Source organism: Thermobia domestica, chromosome 5 (assembly GCF_964235325.1).
Source record: "Thermobia domestica chromosome 5, izTheDome1.hap1.1, whole genome shotgun sequence".
Taxonomy (NCBI): domain Eukaryota; kingdom Metazoa; phylum Arthropoda; class Insecta; order Zygentoma; family Lepismatidae; genus Thermobia; species Thermobia domestica.
Window position 1 is genome coordinate 177,446,542 of NC_137458.1, and position 14,702 is coordinate 177,461,243.

At 34.3% G+C, this 14,702-nt stretch overlaps 1 protein-coding gene across 2 annotated transcripts in view; it reads right to left on the reverse strand.

The window, feature by feature from the left end:
* LOC145686300 (venom allergen 5-like) overlaps positions 1 to 14,702 on the reverse strand; it is a 227,803-nt gene that overhangs the window by 208,501 nt on the left and 4,600 nt on the right. For both annotated transcript variants that reach the window (XM_081759444.1, XM_081759445.1), the window contains exon 2: positions 4,494 to 4,626. In XM_081759444.1, the coding sequence (XP_081615570.1) occupies positions 4,494 to 4,604 (111 nt within the window). In that variant the 5' untranslated portion in view covers positions 4,605 to 4,626. The remainder of the gene's footprint in view (positions 1 to 4,493; positions 4,627 to 14,702) is intronic.

The window sequence follows — 14,702 nt, forward strand, 5'->3', positions numbered from 1 at the left end:
AGATAGATAGATAGATAGATAGATAAATATAGATCTAATATGAACTCAGGAACAGGTTCTTTCATTGATAATATTCCTCTATTACAACCAGTTTTAGATGTAACCGACTACTTCGAAATTTGAGCATTGTATTCAGATGGTTTGGGAGTCTTCCGTAGTTTTAAAATTCACTTGTCTTAATTTCATCTACAAGTTATCAGAATCCTTCAGCGTAACGAGAGGTTCACGAAGGAAATGATATAACATTCAAACCATATGGAATAACGACATGCGTATTCTTCTTTAAAAAAAACTGATAAATGTTCTTCACTGTGTTCGTACAATTAATTTATCAATTTATGATTTTTATGCTATGATTCATGTATCAATAAAACAAAGTTTGAGAACTAAGACTGGGATAAACTAGAGTTGCTCGCCAGACTCGTGAAATTTATCGTCTTGTCTCGATTCTAGTGTCGAAAATGAGACGAGAATTGTCATTTTTCTAATCTCATCTCAAATTTACAAAATACTTACCATCTCGGAGGCAACACTAATATAATACTATATATACTAACAATAAATTATGCTTAATTTGCTCAAGTATAAATTAGAAATGAACATCTGCGTGAATTTGTTATTGTGTTTTTGTCATAATCATGATTTTTTGGGCTGCACAATTCCAATTGGTTGTTTCTTTCAGTCATTACGGATTCAGTAGTTAATTTTTTTAAAAATCAAATGTGTTCATTTAAAACCTACTTAGGCAGTCTGTAGGACAAACGTAATACGTAAATAATGATAATTAATATTATCCCTTACTGATCACTTTTTATATATTAGGAATTTTGCAATCGTTTCCTCGTATACAAAATTCTTAGGTATTATGTTTTAATACAGTGCTTTTTTTTAAAAAAAAAATAATAACTTTAGAAATAACACAAAAAGAAAAATGTGGCAACTACAGATCTGTCACTCTCACCCACTTTCCTTCGACTAGCAATAAATAAGCGCTCATACTGGGTTTGGTGACATCCTACACCACCCGCGGTGTGTCGGCATGGGACAGAAACCCAGTCACGGAAGACGAACGCATGCCTGCTTTCTCCGGCTGCATTTTTGAACAGAGTCATCTAACGGGAAAATGCTGAACTTTTTAAACATTAATTACTACGAGAATGTGCACTCTTTAATTTAATTAGCATTTTCTCTGTAGATAATAATTAATAAGAAATAAGAAAATTATAGGTTCAATAAAGACGAATCAAAGATTATGAAGGTATGCACCTCAATTGCTAATTCTCATTACTTTCTCTAAAAAGCGGTATCGGGTTTAGTGGTAAATCTTGATTTCCTTATGGGGAATTAAAAAATGATATTAATAATTTTGAGCAAATTACACACACATAGTTTATGAATACTTCGTGAATTTGAATAATATTGTTAAATGTGTAAACCTGCTTTACGATTTTCTCCAAATGAGCAGTGTAGGTCGTGATATCATGCAAAATTGAAAAAATCCTATGTTAAATTTATCCCATTTTTCACGGCATCCTCGCAAAGCTCCAGTCCACTCTTAATTGCCTCTTCCCGAAATTAAAGGCATAGACCTCCTATTTGTGTTCGAAGTTATTTTCACTTCTAGTTTCAGTAAAAGCGTGGTTGTGAAAGCATGCAGATTGTATTGCGTTGTTAGTTTCGTCACTTTTTTTCAATTTAGTGCAATTGCTGGTACTAGTGCCAGTTCGGGATGGAGGCTACCTCAGCCACTACAATTACTTCCAAATTAAAGCATGGAGTACATACTTATGTGCATGAAAAAAAAACTGAAACAAATAATATGGAAACATTTTGGTCATGTGTATGATGGTGACACTAAAGTTAAAGATATTGTGGCATGTTTGCAACGCATGAAAGTTTACACTTACAAAGGACATCAATCAGGTACATAAAATATAACAAAAGACAAAAGTGAACTAAAGCAGGCGTCGATGATTAGTTTTTTTTTATGTGAAACTATAAAACAATTGTGTTCTACTTCCACCGAACTTAAAGCAAAAAAGACTTATGACCTTTGTTTCAAAAAATTTTTGTTTGTTTGTTTCTGGGAACGGTTTTGTAGAATTTTCGCAATTCTTGCTTAAAAGGGTGCCAAATATGGACCAGTAAATGAAAAAGATCTACTCCCACATCCAACCACGATTTCTAAGGTGTTGACAGAAGAAGCTGCGTCTCTTCGAGATACGGTATATAGTGAGGTGAAGAGAGTGCTTGATGGTATTGGTGGTACAGTGACTGTTGATTTGTGTAGTGATCGGTATTAAAAAATAAATGATTTAGGGGTCACACACTATTACATTCACAAAGGAACACTACAAAAACGCGTCTTGTGTACTAGGTTATTGGCTGAGATGAAAAAGACTGGTGATAATATAAGAACTGAGATTATTCGCGTATTTAGAAGTTTCAATAACATCGAATTTATTGGCCAGGTAGTGTTTGTGACTGACAGAAGTCCAAATATCGTCTCTGCTTTGCGGCAATACACAAGGATATCGTGTTCTGCTCACATTTTAAACACAGGTGTAGAGAACACTACAACAAATTCAAACACAGAAGAGGATGATACTTCGTATTTGATTAGTTCTTGCCGTGGTCTTACGACATTGTTTAAAACGTCCGGACTACAGAATCAACTCGATAAAACCCTGAAGGGCGATATTGACACTCGCTATTATATTTGAAAGCATCGAAACACATTGGAAGAACATCTTACTCATTCTGAAGGAAGCAAACAAAGAAGATTTGTTAGATGATGTAAACAGGGATTTGTTAAGAAAATTGATACTATTCTTTTCAACCCTCAAAGCAGCTTCTGATGAGCTTGCAGCTTCAAAAAGGCCTACGCTATTTCTTGCTGCATTATGGAAAAAGAAGATTCAAAGTATGTTGAGGGCACAAAAGACAGAAGACTGTTTGTTTCTTCAGAACTTGAAGAAAAAGGTGCTTGCACTTATCAGCGAAAAGTGAGACATAACAGTAATCCACAAATTGGCAGTTTTTCTTCGCCCTAAATAGAAAAGTATGAAATTTCTCTCAGAGGATGAGCAAGAAGTTGAAAACAATGCCAGAGAAATGGTAGCGAAGAAGATGAAAAACTCTATCCGAGAAGAACGACGATCTCTACCAATAAAGAAGCAAAAGGTCGCTGTTGGTGTCTTTCATGAATTTGAAGATTCTTCTGATGATGAAGCCACAGGAAGTCCATCAAGCCGGATGGATGAAGTTACAAGATATGTGCAAAGGAAGTTTCATTTGAACGAGGATTTTGACCTCATTACCTGATGTTTTCAAAAAAAAAAAAAAAAAAAAAAAAAACAGTATCCCTTTCTGAGCTAATTGGCATTGTTTGTCCACCCTGTGCCCGATACAAGTACTCCATCCGAAAGAAGTTTTTTAACTGCAGGTCGATACTCTGGAGGATCGACTCACTAGTCTGAATCCAAGTTCAGTCGATGATATAATCTTTCTCAACAACAACTTACCTTAAACACCAAAATTTGCAACCTGTAAAAAGAGAGTGTGCTGTCTCTGGGACAAATAATAGGGAGAACATTATGTTTCGTTCGATTTTTTTTTTTTAATTTTTGCATTAAAACCTCTATTATAAATATGAAGTGAGTGTGATTTTATGTGAATTTGTATGCGGTGGTGTGATTAATTTTTATTTATTAATAACGATTATTTGTATTTCGCCTTTGTGTTATGAACAAATGCTCCTTTTTTATGAGTAATGAAGTTCAAAAACTTAGTGTTGTGCTCTAAAATTACTTGATAGAGGGGATATCACCTAAATGGTATTATTCTGGTCTGATATCTGCATTTGAAGATCTTGGGTAAGTACATATATCGTTCATTAATTTGTAATTTGTATCTGTGCGATTTCAATTGCATTTTATTTAGGGTAGTTTGTATTTGGTTACGAGGAAACTGATATAATGTATTGTTTCGTTTGATTCAGAGAACTACAAGAGATAGCTATTTAAAATGTGTTTAAAAATATTTTCGAAATCATGACTATTATAGAATATGTAAGTTGTATATAGTTGCTACTTCATTATCTGCAGATGTCAATGCGGGTGCGGATAGAAATGCTGCAGATGCGGATGCGATATTTTATATCCGCGCAGACATATGATTATAAGAACACATTATCAAGTAGTAAATCATCATGGCACAAGAGTGTACTATTACGTCCTTATTGAGACGCAAATCCTTAGTAGCACAGTTCTTACCTCTAGTGAAACCTATTCGTGGATATATTTTGTCATCATATGACATGACAAAGGCATGTAAGTTTCTGATATATTCATGGATTTTATTGGGGTTCTTCCATATTTTTCCACTATATTCATTTCAGCAATCCTTTCATTATTAGCTTACCAATTTTATTTGGCTCCAATTATCTGGATATAAAAGTGATTAAACTAAGATTTCATTTATTGCATACTTACTGTGTAAACGCACATCGTGTGTTTTATCCCGTTACACTCGATAGAACAGTAATCGAAACATACTACTTGGTGAAGAGATGCACAGACCAGGACAAAATATTGTAGATACATGATAGAACAGCTCACTCAAGTCCTGTTGGAGAGATGCAATATAATAAGATTTTCTTCTAATGTTGTGTCCTAGTTTCAATCAGATAATACTAATTCATGATATTTTTCTAGCTACTTTATTTTATCAAAAATCTGAATCTTGCTCATTTGTGTTAGAATTTCAAGTTACTAAAATATGCTATCCATATTTATTATTCCATATAATATTTTAAATTAGGCCTATATTGTACAATTCCCCCTTGACTACTTTAATTCCATCAGATCGGGTTCAGTACTTCTGCTGGTATCACAAACGCCTGGGCAGATGCAACCCAACTTAAAGTAACATTTCAACCAGGAGGAACTGTTAGTAAGTCTGTGGAACAGTAAAACAGCCATTTGCTGCATAGTTGATGCACGGAAAGTTTCTCCTTCTAAGATTTATCTCTATTGTTTCGAGCATGATGTCCAAGGAATGAAATATAATAATGGTATTATAACTCATATGTGTATAATACGTATATTACTACCATACGAGCTTTCTGTGAGAAGAAATAAATAAACAGATTTATACATGAGTTAGGCTATCAAATGATTGAAATTTACTCAAAATATCAAAATCTGGAACATAAGAAGGAAATAGCTTTGTAAATCGTTGTCTCTACTCATGGATCTACTCAAATTCCACGCCACTCTCGCATCTCTTTCGTTCTCCACTGAGAAGATAATTCATATCACACCAAATATGGTTTGAAATTGAAATTCAAACATTGAAAAATTTATTACCTGTGGAAATTTGAATCCAGTTCAACTGGATAGAAATCCATAGCAGTAAAGCACCTATGCCTATTACTTCCAAGATGTTGCACAAGAACTGTCAGCTAGTGTATGTGGTACAAATGAACAATAAGTGGATCAAAAATGTATAATGGCAAGAAAGGCATTTTTTAGAGTGCCACTGAATTTATTTGTTTAAAAGACAAATGAATAATTGAAAACTTTAGGGCAAAAACAGGTTAAGTCCAAAAATTGAAAATATAAAGGATGTACCTTCACAACGGTTTCCACTCATCCGATTTTCTTCAAACTTGGCACATGTAAACCGAAAATAAATCGACACGTATTTTTTTGTTTCTTTCGGAAAAGAAGTTAAGGGGGCAAAGGCCCCCTTTTCAAAAATGAGCCCTCTTGATTAAAAGGCCACATTAAAGAAACGAAACTCTGCCGATGCAAAGATGACTTCAAAGTAGGAAATGTGGGTTTTATGTTTTTTTTTTTTTTTTTGCGAGAAAAGGGTTGCAGGGGCTATGGCCCTTTTCGAAATGACAAAGGACCCCGCACAATCCTTATGGAAATTGGATTTCGGTGGAATTGCTTAAAACCATGTTATGTTGTAAATATGGTGTTCCTGAGGAAAAGTCTCAATGAGCACAGCCACAAATCACTGACCGTTTGGCCACTACAGGGCCACTTTTTTTTTTTTTAACAGCCGAAGATAACGATGTTCTGGATTCCGGTGAAAATGATAAAACTATTATATGTTGTAGATATTGTGATGATGAGAAAAAGTCTTAATGGGAATAACCACCTATCACTGACCGTTTGGCCACTAGGAGGCAACTTTTATGAAAGTAACAGAAGATAGTGATGTTCTGGATTTCGGTGAAAATGACTGAAACCGTGATATGTTGTAGATATTATCATCCTGAAAAAAAGACTCAATGGACAAACCACAAATCACTAATCGTTTGGTCACTACAGGGATACTTTCTTGATAACAGCCGAGTATAACGATGTTCTGGATTTCAGTAAGATTGAGTAAAACTAAGATATGTTGAAGATCTTATCATCATGAGAAAAAGTCTTAAAAGACACAACCATCGAATTATGATTGATCACTACAGGTCCAGGTTTTTTAAAACAGCCGGGTATAACGATATTTTTTATTTCGGTTTAAATGCATGAAACTGTGATAAGTTGTAGGTGTCGTGACCCTGAGAAAAATTGTCTAGCGCTTTCCAAGGTTTTCCTTTGTCCTGCAAGATGAATATCTGAATGTTGTCTGTGCTTAAATGATGTTGGCCGCTACTCTTCCCATCCATTTTTCCGGTTGTGGGATCGGACTTTTTAGGGTTCCGGGTTACCAAAATTCCTTAGTATCCTTACCTTCTGCTGTTTTAAAAAATGTGGCCCCGTAGTTGCCAAATGGTCACTGGTTGGTGGTTGTGTCCGTTGAGATTTTTTATCAGGATACCATGATCTACAACGTATCACAGTTTCAAGCAATTTCACCGAAGTTCAGAAAAACGTTACCTCTTGTTCGGTTTAAAAGAGTGGCCCAACGCTCAGTGATGGATGGTTGTGATTCTTCAGACTTTTTCTCAGGATCAAAATATCTACAACATATAACGGTTTTAAACAATTCCACCGAAATCCAGAATAACGTTACCTTCTGCTGTTTTCAAAACTATGGCCCTGTATTGGCCAAACGGTCAGTGATTGGTGGTTATCCTCATTAAGAATTCTTATCAGGATCACAATATCTACAACATATAACAGTTTTAGTCATTTTTACAAAAATCCAGAATATTACCTTCGGCTGTTTTCAGAAAAAGTGGCCCTGTAGTGGCCAAACGGTCAGTGATTTGTGGTTATGCCTGTTGAAACTTTTTCTCAGGATCAGAACATCTACAACATATCACAGTCTCAGTCATTTTCATCGAAATCTAGAATATCACTATCTTCGACTGCTTTCAAAAAAGTGGCCCTGTAGTGGCCAAACGATCAGTGATTGATGGTTATCCCCATTAAGACTTTTTCTCATCATGACAATATTTACAACATATCATGGGTTTAATCATTTTTATCGAAATCCAAAATATCGTTATGTTCGCCTGTTTTTAAAAAAGTGGCCCTGTAGTGGCCAAACGGTCAGTGATTTGTGGCTGTGCTCATTGAGACTTTTTCTCAAGAACACCATATTTACAACATAACATGGTTTTAAGCAATTCCACCGAAATCCAATTTCCATAAGGATTGTGCGGGGTCCTTTGTCATTTCGAAGGGGACCATAGCCTCTGCAATCCTTTTCTCGCAAAAACCACAAAACCCACATTTCCTACTTTGAAGTCATCTTTGCATCGGTAGAGTTTCGTTTCTTTAAATTGACCCTTTTAATCAAGGGGGCATTTTTTGAAAATGGGGCCTTGCCCCCTTAACCTATTTTCCGAAAAAAACAAAAAAGTACCTGTCGATTTATTTTCGGTCTAGTATATATGTGCTAAGTTTGGAGAAAATCGGACTACGAGAAACCCTTGGGAAGCTACCTCCTTTACATTTTCATTTTTTGGACTTAACCTGTTTTTGCCCCGAAGTCTTCAATTATTGTATTAAAAAGAATAATGTTTGTTATTGATTGGTTACACAGAGGTGTTATTATATAATATAATGATTTGAATGCTTTTGGGGAAGAACCGAACATACAAAGTGCCTAAAAGAGCGCTAAAATTCCATTCATAAGTTGGTGTAAGAAATTGTTTTTAAAAAATACTGAAAACATGACTATGATTAGAGATAGTGTTGTTTTGTAAATGGCAACGGTGATACGTATGGAAAACGTACACAACTTGGTATAAGAGTTCATGATATTAGATTAATTTCAGTAGTCTAATCTGAATTGCAGTCTTTTCATAAACGTTAGGTAACCTATTTTCTGTAGTGTCGGCTGGTATATAAACTAATATGTAAGACCAGTCCAGATACTCCAACGCAGAAATAGATCAAATAGATCTTCCTCAATTAGAAAAATGTCTCATACATTCCTCAAATTGAGACTGTGGTTTTTTGTGATTTTTTCCGCAGCCTACTTATAAGAAAAGATGACATTCGTTATTTTCTGATTCCTTAAACTCTATCAAGACGGTGTACTTTAAAGTAGAATATGCGTAGCACACATACGTATGTCCTCTATGTAATTAATATTGTTGTTAACGATCATTCCAGACGATCATTGTGCCATAAAATAAAATATTACGTGAAAAACCTGAATTCATTCGTTGCCCCAATTATTTGCCGCACAGTCAGTCGTGTATAACTGTAAACAAAACCTAGTATGAAGTAAGAGCGATGATCGTGAAAAAAATCGAATTCGAGATTTCAATTGATTTATATGTTTCATGGCCTTTACATACTGAAAAAGTGATTTTGATTTTTCGTTCATCCGTACTACCCTAGCGTGTTTACTCCCATAGAAATCACATTGGTCAACGAGTTAGAGCTAGATTTTATACTTAAAATTCTATAGTAGAGCTTCTTGAGTTTACTTCTTAACCCAAAAATAAATGTAATATACTGAAGGGTGAAAATAAAAGTTTAGTTTCTTCCCAAACCGCTCTAACGATTTTTCTTATGCCAATATTGCATTAATATTTCTGAATTTGGTGTAAGTCATTTTGCTGGGAAAAATCTACGAGTGACAGTTTATTCATAATGATAAGTAGTTTTCGGACGATTTTCTCAAAATTGACTTAAGTTATTTATTAATCATTATTAACATATATTTGGTTAATAACATGACGATATAGTACAAATAATTTGTCAGACAAAAAAGTCCACAAATGATATTTTATTTTTGTTATGAGTTTTCCGGACGATTTCCTCAAAAACAGCCAGACTATTCTCTGCATATATCATAAATAGAGCAACCCAAAAGCGTAAAAAGCATTAGAGCAATTTAGACATATTGGTGGTATCTTGAACATGATTGTGGTTATTTAAGGGTCCAGAAGAAAGTAATTTTAAAAGCATAATTTTAGAAAATAAAGCATAAAGCATAATTTAAAATATATAGCACAATTCTTGGAAAATTCTGTTTAACTGCAAGTTTAACATACATACTATATTAATATTTTTTTAAACCAATATTTACAAAGCAAAATCATTGAGAACATAACAATGCAACAATGAAAAGCTAATTTTTATTTCTGTAAACTTTTCGGTGTAATGCTTTGATGTGGGGGAAAAAAGGAAATGAAGAAAACTTTCCGCCAACAATGAATAGTACACAAGAACTCCACTATATTGTTATGTGTACCTCTTGAACTTGAGCACTTCCTGTATTTTTGGTGATATCTTTTACTTTCCCTTTCTGTATATATGCACTTCTAAGGCGCACACAAGTGAAACAAATACTGACCCGAGTAAAGCATATCTCTTTACAAATGCATCAAGTAGAACTTTCATTAAATATGAAAGAAGCTAGATGCATAAAATATTAATGAATAGATCAAGATATTTAGAATATTTAATGCATAGTAAATATTTCACATTATACACGATTAATATAAAACAACGACTGAAATTAACAATAAAGCATAATAAAGCATAATTTGGAAAAAAAATAAAGCACAATTACACAAAAAATAAAGCATAATGTGGGTTGCTCTATAAAAATTTCAAGTACTTCCTGTGAAAATATTGGTAATGGTTAGTTAAATGGGGTGTTTCTGACAGTTTTCTCAAGTACGATTCATGTAATTTTGTTGTTATTTAATAAACTAATATTCCCTTAATAATCCTACCAAATGGCTAATTCATATGAAAAGTCCAAAGGGGTAGTTTATTTTAGAGGTGAGTTTGCTTCGCATGAAATTGCCCGAAAATGTCTTATAATTTAGTTCGTATTTCAGAGGAACCTGTTTCGTAAAGCTAATTGCGGTATGACATAACTTAGGATAAGGAACAGGAGCTGGAAAGTTAAATACCACGTTTAATAACTTTTATTTATTTTTATTGAACTCTTTTAAAAATTCAATTTATTTTCGTTATATTTCTTGACTTTCTTTATGGATAGTTGAAAAGCATCAATCCATTTATTCCGTATTGGACATACTTTTTCTTTTAGAAAACACGAATTGATGCATGTCTAAGAATTGAATTCAGTCATAATTAAGGATATTAATTTATTTACACTTCATATCGTGTCATTATCTACACGATGCTCTGAAATTCACGGTTTACATGTATATATTATAAGTATACCATACACAAGACGGGAAACTTAGTTTTGATACAAAAAGTTGTTATGGCAAACAAGGCGTTGTCGTGATGTTTCAGATTCACTGTTCATGGCTTCATGAATAACCGTACCCTCCCAAACGTGTCTTATTGCATTCCACCTAACTCGTTCAGTCCCTTTTCTGGCAGAACCAGTTCGCTCTATCATGATTATAATTGTCAAATCTCCATTTTGAAATGACCTTTCCAAACTTCGCAATTTATGTAGTCAACACCTTCATTTTGCATCTTAACTTTTCATAATTTTAGAAGACTTTATTATGAATTATGAATTCATAATTCGTAATTAAGAATTATTAATAATATTTCGTAATATTAATAATAATTCGTAATTATTAATATTTCGTAATTATGAATTATTATACATTATGTCGGTTCGGATTCTACCTTAAACTGTAAGTTCATGTCTATTATAGCTTCGAGCTTCGGTTCTAAAAACGAACGCTAAACTTCAACAAACAACACAGATCAAACACTTTTAAAAAATTTAATTCTTTCGGTCTGATTTGGAAGTTTACAACATACAATTAAAGTTTAGTTGTAGATTTGTAAAATTTATGAAAGAGGAATCTATAAGTAATCAAAATATATGGAGCTCTAATATGTAACATGACTAATAATGTAGAAATATGTCATGCAAAATGCATGCTTTTAACCACATAATATTGCATAAGGAAGTCATGATGAATTACAGTGCTATATGAAGGCAATGTTTCGATACAGGTAAATTCTTAATTCATTCTTATATGCGACGGTGGATTTTTAAAGTATATAGAAGAAATATGGGTAATTCTTTACAACGCTGGTGTGGCCATTCTAGCATATGTGGAGATCCCATATCGTTGTAGTATGTTTATTATCGGTACCTTATTATGAAAAAGTGGTAACATGACATGTTTGTAATCAACAATGTACCAAGTTACCCCTCCCACAAAATAAAGAACCTAGAATACAAATAGCATGACGATATGGAATCTCCATACATACATCATAATCATACTACTACTACTACAACTACAACAACAACAACAACAACTACTACTACTACTACTACTTCTACTACTACTGTTACTGCTACTACTACTACTACTACTACTACTACCACTGCTACTACTATTACTACTGCTACTACTACCCAGGGCCGTACTGGGATACTAATGACGGCGGTGGACAAGTTTACTAAAAGGGCGCCCATACAAACGGGAATATATATATATATATAATACAGAGAGAGAGAGAGACTTTGAAAGAGTATGGGTGCCATTTTATATCAAAATCACCACCAAATTTGTTTTAATATTCACGTAAATAGCTAACCTCGAATCGAAATCCTCTTTACTACAGAAAAAATTTTTGATTCCTGTAATAACATTTCTGTCAAATAAAAAGAAGCTAAATGTATCAACAACTTAATATAGCACGCCTATGGACGCAGGAGGCTCATTGCCGCGTTTACAAATGCTCTCCATTGATTTCTACTTTATATTTCAATCTCTGCGATAACCATTTTAATATTGTCCTCCCATCTGCGCCTCGGTTTTCCTAACGGTCATTTCCCTATTTGGATTTCCAGTTACAACTTCGAAAACGTTTCTAATTTCTTCCATTCTGGCTACATAACCTGACCATTTGAGCCTCCTAGACTTGATGACCCTAACAATGTTTGGTAAACGGTATAAAATTATGCAGTTCCTTCTTATGAAGTTTCCGCCTTTCCCCATTCCCGTTCCTTTTGGAGTTCGAATATTGGTTTAAGAATCTTGTTTTCAAATACTTTCAGTCTGCGATTTTCCCTCAGAGTCAGTGACCATGTTTCGCAACCATACTCGCATGATTATCGCTTTATATTTTGAGCTACAAACGCATCCATAAAATGCAGTATTACGATCCCGACAAACTTCCATTTATTTAATTTTCTCTGCATTTACTTTTAAGCCTATATCCCTGTAAGCGTTAATTAACATTTCTGAATTCATTTCTATTATTCTATCATTACCTATTAAATTTACATCATCAGCATACGCCATAACCTGGCAAATAAAATTCAGCTCTAGGACCTGATTGCTGTCTTTGATTTTCCTTATCGTATTCTCCAGAACAAAGTTAAATCATAATGACGACAACGCTTCTCCTTGTTTCAGGACGTTCTCAACGTGAAAGCTCGTGAACAAGAATTTCTCTACTCGAACCTTACTTTGGGATTCATTTAAATATATCTTAATTAATCTACCTTTTTCGGTATTGCAAATTCTGTAAGCATGTTGTACAATGTTTCCCTCCTACCAGAGTCTAAAGTCAATAATTGATGTGCCAGGATGTTGTATTCTCTTATTTCTTTTCAAGTATTAGTCGAATGGTAAATATCTGGTCGATAGTTGATCGGTTTTACCCAGGGTGCGAATTACCGGGGGGATCAGGGGGATTTTCCCCCTCAATCATATTTTGTTCCCCCCAAAGAAGTCAGCTTAAGTATCCCCACCGGGGATGCTCGCTTTCCCACTCAAACTATGCTTAGTATAACGCCAAATTTCACTGCTTTTTGTCATTTCTTGTAAGTTTAATCTTCTATCTGTATTTCGAAATGAGCGATGTAAACTATTCACTTTTGGTAATAGTAAACTATTCACTTTCTAATTTCCCCACTTTTTTCACCGTTGTTTAGTTGAACTATGTTACTATGACTACAGTTGTTACTTGCAACCGTATCCTCGTACCCTTCAGTTCATCGTCGTTCGTGAATTTGAATGTATTAATTGCGGATAACAAACTCACATATGGATTTATAAGTGCTCTTAGCGGTTGGCCAAGAAGAAGTCAACAAATAGCTTCTTCCACCATACTTAGCGAAGTTCGGACATGTCATATTCATTCTCTACATTTGTATCGATTGTCATCTTATTTTTGATTTTGTTATATTTTTTCCATTTTCCAGTGTATTCTTTGTTAGCACATGGTCCTCATTGTAGTTTGTGTGTATGCAACTCAAAAGCTGCGTTTGATTTGTGGTAATTAGCATAGTAATCACTGCCTTTTATAGTTTACGGAAATGAACTTTTGAAACTTACTCAAAATCTGAGATATATTCTCTCGTGGCTATATGTTAACATACGCGCTGGGGATGCGCCCCTAGTGAGCAGACATGTGAGAGTGAGTAAGCGCATAATTGAAGATTTGTTTCAGCATTTGCTAATACGACTGGTTCTCCATGTCATTGCCTGTCTGTGTCTGTATAAGCACTTCAACTGGAGGGGGCTTTTTCCATCTTTCTTTTCGCTGTACAGTTTGCTGTCGCCAATAATGTTGTCTGGAAAACTTCAATTTGGCGTTTTACTTTATTTGAATAACGTAGCACATAGTGAATCAACTCATCTGTAACCTAAGAGTAAAGTAATTGTAAGTGTTGACTTCTTGAGCTGTCACGGAATCGATATTTAAAAAAAAAGGCATAAAAAGTGCAGCTTTAGCGGGGAGTAGAAGCGCAAGCTCGAAATTTGAATTGAGATTTTTCAAATATTTGGCCTTCGATTTGACTTTGATGCTAGACATCGGGAAGAACAATCCTTTTCTCGTATGAAGATTTCAATATGAGTAGAAAAATTAACATATGCTTGTGATCATGGCTATCGCTTGGGCCGAATTATTAAGTAAATGAACTTTAGAGGACTACGGGCACAAGAGTGAGTACATTTAAACATGTTCAGAAAGATTAGGTGTGGCGTGTGAATGTCAGACAATATATACATACATAGTTATTGTCAGTAGATTATTGAATAAATAAATCTCTTATTTATTAAAGATGTCATATTTATGTGTGTGTGGGGGGGGGGGTAAGACAATACTGTCTCATTTTGAAGTATTGCACCTTCAGACTTTACGTCCTGTTGGCCTAATTTTATCGACCCCCAATATAGATTATCTAATTCGCACACTGATTTTACCTAAATCCGTTCTGATAATCTCCAATAATTTCATCTGCGTATGGAGTCAATCTTGCTAATATAATATTTAAGAAGATTTCTTGGATGTTGACAGAAGAGAAATGCC